General features: G+C 46.3%; 1 protein-coding gene across 1 annotated transcript in view; it reads left to right on the top strand.

Annotated features, from left to right (window-relative positions):
- The first annotated feature begins 5,059 nt into the window (after positions 1–5,059).
- The window catches only part of LOC123084744 (probable pyridoxal 5'-phosphate synthase subunit PDX2), a 3,058-nt gene continuing 1,701 nt past the window's right edge, over positions 5,060–6,416 (top strand). The window contains exons 1-2 of the mRNA XM_044506239.1: positions 5,060–5,369; positions 5,452–5,579. Coding sequence (XP_044362174.1) covers positions 5,315–5,369; positions 5,452–5,579 — 183 coding nt within the window. The 5' untranslated portion in view covers positions 5,060–5,314. The remainder of the gene's footprint in view (positions 5,370–5,451; positions 5,580–6,416) is intronic.

Raw genomic sequence — 6,416 nt, 5'->3', positions numbered from 1 at the left:
ACAACAAACAACAAATCCGGAAACTCCTCATGTGCATATATTAGGTTAGTTCCTGTTCTGCCCTAAACCATATTTTAGAGTTGTTTAACATGCAAAACAATGTCACCATGATAAACTAGGCAAAATTCTACCCCATTTACATATAAAGTTTATTAAATTTGGAGCTACGGTTAATTAGTTATGAATTAAAGCATTTTAACATGGCATAATAGTAAATCTACACAAACAGCAATTTAAACGTTTTAAACATGGATGAAAAAGACATATTATGAAATTAGATGAAAAACTAAGCAAGTTTCATATACAAAGTTTTTACATGTGATGCTTAGATTGTGAGCTGTTATATGCATGTTGTCTAGGGACTTTTCTGCAAAATGGGTAGTACTCAGGAAATTAGCTAAAACGTTCTGCGGAAAAAAAATACATCTCGGGCCGGATCTGGTTGGCCCATCAGTGGGAGGGGGCGCAGCAGTGAGGCTCACCCATGGGCTTGGCCCGTTCGGTGGAGAGGAGAGAGGCCGGCAGGCTGGGCCTTGGAGAGGCAAGGAGGCCCATGCGAGGCGAAGGAACTGGGCAGGCCGGCTGCTGGGCTCGGTTCGCTGGATCTGGACCAAGTCAACGAGTGGCGGCCTCGTTCGTGAAGCAGGGCGACGGCTGCGGTCAACGCGAAGCGCAGGCGAGCGGGCGCCTCGTCCTCTGCTCGTGCAGGAGCGAAGCAGGGAGGTGGCACGGTGAGGGACTTGGCGAGGAGGGTCAACGCGGGCAGGGCTCAGTCGACAGCCATGCACGCTGCTGCTGCTTGATGCAGCCGTCGGCGAGGAGATGACGCAGGGGCGCGAGGTTCAGAGCTGTGCGGCGGCAGAGACGAGCGGGTCCTGGTGCGGGGCGTCGCCGGCGGAAACCGGCCGGGAACGGGCCAGGGCGGCGGAGGCAGGCGACGGCAGGGTCGGTGCACATCTCGTGGTCCTGCTGGAAACAGAGGAAGCAGAGGAGTGGAGTTGAGAGATGGAGGAGGAAGACGAGGAGAAAGAGAAAACAGGAGGAAGAGGAGGGTCGCGATGCTCATCTGCTGCTGATGCTTGGGTGGCCGGCGACCATCGCGCTAGGTGGGGCCTGGAGGAGCTCCTCTCCTCCGGATTGAACAGGGGAGAGAAAGCAGCAGGGCGCTGGTTGCTCGAGTAGGAGGTGGCCATGGATCAAGGGGAGAAGGTGATTGGCTCGGTGGATCGAGTGCTTGGGGTCGTGGAGAAAAAGCTCGGGCTCCTGTTGGTGGGTGGAGGAACTGCGGGAATGGATGAATCGAGGGAGAGGAGGCTGGTTGGTTCGGTGGCAAAATCGAGGAGGGGAAGGAGGCGCGGGTTGGCTCGGGATAGATCCCGATGAGGATGCGGCGGCGGCGGGGTAAGGGACAAATGCCCTAGGTTTTAGGGTTTGGTCCAGATTTAGACTAGGGGTTCTATATATATGGAAAGAGGGGAGTTTAGGGTAGATTTGGACCCTCCGATCAAAATCGGGCGGTTCAAGAAAAACTAGTTTAGGAAGCCCAATAAACAAAACGAAGACGTTTTGTAGATGTTTGGGGATGATCCGGACACAATGGTGGCGACAGTCCGGGTCGGGTCCGAGACAGCTTTTCGGACGCGCGCGCGAGGAGGACCACGGACTGACGAGAGAGCCCAGATTGGGCCTGATGGTAGGTAGTGGGCTGTGTAGACGGTCTCGAGCTGAGAGAAGAGAAGAGAGGGAGGCCCGGCGACTGTTTCCGGAAACCGAAAACGTCCGACGTTAGACCAGCTATAATGCCGCTATAGTTATCCATTGGTGCATCAAACAAACTCCGAATGCGATGAAACTTGGCAGGCGGACTATCTACACTATAATAAGACCGCACGTCAACTTCCATCCCATTCCGAGAATATTTTCCGGCCACTTACAAAATAATAATTCGGACATGACGTGGGCGCGTGCAAGTGTGTCTGGGCTCAGAACGGACAACGGACGGAACTGGGGGAACCCGGACTAATGCAAGTTTCAAAAACATGATGATGCAATGCACATGATGACATGACAAGATGCGACACGCTAGCAAAAGACAAGGCAACAATAGCGAATAACTGGAGGACACCTGGCGCATCGGACTCGGGGCGTTACAGTTGATTTGTTCAAGGAGAAAATTACTGGTGATATACATGATAAATTGTGTGCGTATTTTTATAGAGAAAAGTATACTTTTCGTCCCTTAATTTTTGGCGAAGTCTAAATTTGGTCCCCCAACTTCAAAATCGGACAACTTGAACCCTTAACTATTGAAACCGGACAAGATTCATCCCTGGTCATAGTTTTGACCGGTTTTGGTGCTGTCTCACCCCGGTTTTGACCGCGTCGACTCACTTTTTCCAAGTCTTAATGTTTTCAAATACGGGTACTTTTTTCAAGTACGTGAACTTTTAAAAAAATTGTGTTTTTTTTTCAAATCTGCATACTTTTTCCAAGTTCACGTACTTTTTTCAAATCCGCATACTTTTTTAAAGTTCATGTAGTTTTTCAAATTCATGTAGTTTTTAAAAATTGACATACTTTTTCATATTTGCATAATTTTTTTTGGAAGGAGTTCATGAATTTGAAAATTTTATGCAAACTTGAAAAGGTACGCGGATTTGGATTTCTTTTACGCAAATTAGAAAAAAAATATGTGGACTTGAAAAATTATGTCAACTTGAAAGAAGTATGTGAATTTTAAACAAAGTTTATGGATTGGTAAAGGAACACAGATTTGAAAAAAATACATGAACTTTAAAAGGTATGCGGATTTGAAACAAGTACGCGAATTTCAAAAACAATTCATGGATTTGATAAAATTAAACGAGCTTGGAAAAAATACGCTGATTTGAAAAAAGTGGGCATTTTAAAAAAAATCATGGATTTGGTAAAAGTACACAAATTTCAAAATAGTTTACGGATTTGAAAAAAGTATGTTTATTTAAAAAAACTACACGACCTTGAAAAAACTACTACCTGGATTTGAAAACATTATGTGAATTTCAAAAAGTTCACGGATATGAAAAAATTACGCGAATTTGAGTCAGCACCGGTCAAAAACTGAGGTTTGTCACCAAAACCGGTCAAAATCGAGACCAGAGACGAACCTTGCCTGGTTTCAATAATTGGGGGTGCAAGTTATCCGGTTTTGAAGTTGAGGGACCAAATCTAGACTTCGTCAAAAGTTGAGGGACGAAAAGTATACTTTTCTCTTTTTTATAAGGAAATAGCGGATGCACTGTTTCGGATAAGACCTCTTAAAGCCCTTGGAAGGGATGGATTGTCGAGACGCTTTTTTCAGAGGAACTGGGGTGTTAAGGAGTAGATTATACGAGTAGTTAAAGTTTTTTCCATAATGGAATCATGCCACCTGGTGTTAATGACATAGTCATAGTGATGAACCCTCTGGTAAAAGATCTGTTACGAGCTCCTGACTTTTGCTCCATCGGCTTGAGCAATGTGGTTTTACAAGATTATGTCTAAGTGTGTGGTAAATTGCCCCTGGCCTATTCCCGATGATACTATATCTCCTTTGGTGGCCTTCGAGTGTTTTTCATCATATTCAACATAAAATCCTGATAAAAGTTTTTGTACCTATAAGTTAGATTTGTCAAAATCCCATGACAGGGTGCATCGGAGATTCTTGGAGTTAGTGATGAAAAAGTTGGGCTTTTCTCATTGTTGGGTGTACCGGATCATGATGTGTGTCACCATGGTGAGGTACTTTTTTAAACTAAATGGAGCCCTTTTGGAATTCTTTGCAGTGCCCCGTAGGCTAAGCAAGGTGATCCCCTATCCCCCCTTTCGTGCCTCTTCGTGGTTGATGGTCTTTTGGCTCTTCTCCGTCAAGGTGTGGTCATGAACAAAATAAAGCATGTCAAAGTGTGTGCTCTGGCACCCGATATCTCCTACCTTCTCTTTGCAGATGATACACTTCCGTTCTTCAAATTCAAGCCACAACAAGAAGAGAATGTTAAATTATTGGTGCGATGCAAATGCGATCGATCAACTTATAAACCTAGGGAAATGTTCTATTTTCTTCGGGCCAAGATGCTCACCTCAAATTCAGAATGATGTCCGACGAGTATTCAAGTAATGCATGTTAATGGTGTCTCTTTTGAAGCAAAATATTTGGGGTTATCCACCACAGAGGCGATGATGCATAAAGGAAAATTCCAAAGTCTACCAGCTAGGCTTACTAAGCAGATGTTCTAATACGGTGATTGCTCAGTTGTCCAAGCAGGAAGGGAGGCTTTAATCACATCAGTTGCTCAAGCCATTCTGACTTATGTGATGGGAGTTTTTAAATTTTCAATGTTAGTTTATGACGATCTAACCCAAATGATGCGGAATTATTGTTGGGGATCCACTAAAGGCAACCGTAAAACGCACTAGAAGTCTTGTAAGTCTCTTATCCAATCGAAGCACACAGGAGATCTTGGTAAGATTTCCGCTTATTCGGCCAATATGACGAGAACACATGGTGAGCCAATAGCATTGTTGACATTTGTTCAGTCAAGCGCTTTTGTCATTTAGTGTTCTCGTCTTGCCACCATTTGTTCTTGTCTTGCCACCATTTGTTCACATGCGCGAGCGCCCTCGAAGCAGAGATGGAAGCATGCAAGGAGGGTATCACATTAATGACGGAGCTATCAGTTTTTTTAGTCTAGTTGTAGCTATCAGTCGTGAGCAGAATGTTGTCAGCTACGAGCTGATGAAAATTGGATGCACTACCCAAGAATAACGGTGTGGTTAATATCTAGTACCGACGAGATTCTAAAATTATGTGTTGCGGATCGAACTGATCCAGTTTAATAGTAATTAATAAATCTTCTTTTCTTGCAAAAATAAAAATAAAATTCGTGCGTTGCAGCCATAGGGGAGGCCGGAGGGGAAGGTGGAGGGACTTTTCAGCCCAATGAGCTAGTGAGGCAGATGTGTTTCGGCCCATGACGGTAACAACGGACGGCCGAGATTATCCCACCGACGTGCACGCACGGCTCTGCACCGATTGGCGGCCAGGACTGAGCGACTCCCACTGCCATTCTCCCCCACTCTCTCTCGGTGGAGCTGCATCTCCGTCAATCGGCGCGTGTGGTCGCCGGCTCGCCGCCGCCACGGCAGAGGACGCCTTCTCCCCCCGCCACCGCCCCTCCCATCGTCAATACCCGGCACCACCTACCTCTATCTCCAAGTCTCTGACCCCCACCACCACACATCCCGACCGATTCCGAAGGCAAGGGGAGAGAACAGGAGCTAGAGAGGCGGGGGGGCGATGGCGGTGGTCGGCGTTCTCGCCCTGCAGGGATCCTACAACGAGCACATGTCCGGTACGCCGAATCTCCTTCTCGCGTTTCTCGCGCGTGCCGGCGACGTGTTCTCTCGTGATTCCGTCGGGTTCTGTCTGGGCAGCGCTGAGGAGGATCGGGGTGAAGGGGGTGGAGGTGCGCAAGCCGGAGCAGCTGCAGGGCCTCGACTCGCTCATCATCCCCGGCGGCGAGAGCACCACCATGGCCAAGCTCGCCAACTACCACAACCTGGTAGGCCTTTTTGGTGTTTTCGTTTCTGCTGGATCATCAAACCTGAACTTCCATCTCTGTCGTGGCATATCGAGTACCTCAAAACTGGTTGGTAGACCTCCTGGAGTTTTGTTTCTGTCGTGGCATATCGAGTACTGCAAAATTGGTTGATAAACCCGTAAAGGCTCGGCGAAAGATGTCTGAAATGGGCTACCATGATACAAGATGATATTCGCTGGAGGGTGAGAAGCTAGATTCAGGTGATAGGATTATTTCTAAGTTATAGTTTGTCATAGGCGAAAATTGATTCAAGTGGATTAGTTTTCCACTTGTGGGCAATCAAGTGGATTAGTGAACTCCAATTTTTGGCATGTTCAGAGTGCTTAGTATGTCCATTTTGAACAACTCAACTTTGATCACACTGAACAAACACTCTCTGAATTGTTGTACTTTTCTCCTCTCTAAGAAACGAAATGCTTCCTTGGGCTGGACATAAGAAAACAGGACTGGATGGAAGGCAGATAATATTACTCTTCAATGGGTTGTACTGACTGCTGAGCATACATCTCAAAGGGCGCCGCATTTGATATTTCTGTAGTACTACCATATATTCTCGTAATTTTCTACAATTCCTCTGCTTAGTTCCGGACGGTGGCTGGGAGCTGCAGCAGAGCAACTTGCCACAAATGTAAATCATCACTGTGTTTTCTGCCTTGTTACTTATAAGGCACTAAAAATGTGAATGTCCTTTTTTCTCCATCTTCATTTATTGAGGATGAATTGTAGGCTTGTAGACCTGTGGTACAGTGCTGGCAAACTGCAAGCCAGTACATGTACTCTCTAAGGTTCTATAAATAG

The sequence above is a fragment of the Triticum aestivum genome, chromosome 4A (assembly GCF_018294505.1).
Source record: "Triticum aestivum cultivar Chinese Spring chromosome 4A, IWGSC CS RefSeq v2.1, whole genome shotgun sequence".
Lineage (NCBI taxonomy): Eukaryota > Viridiplantae > Streptophyta > Magnoliopsida > Poales > Poaceae > Triticum > Triticum aestivum.
Note: the sequence above shows the minus strand (reverse complement) of the source record. Positions and strands in the feature narration are given on the sequence as shown.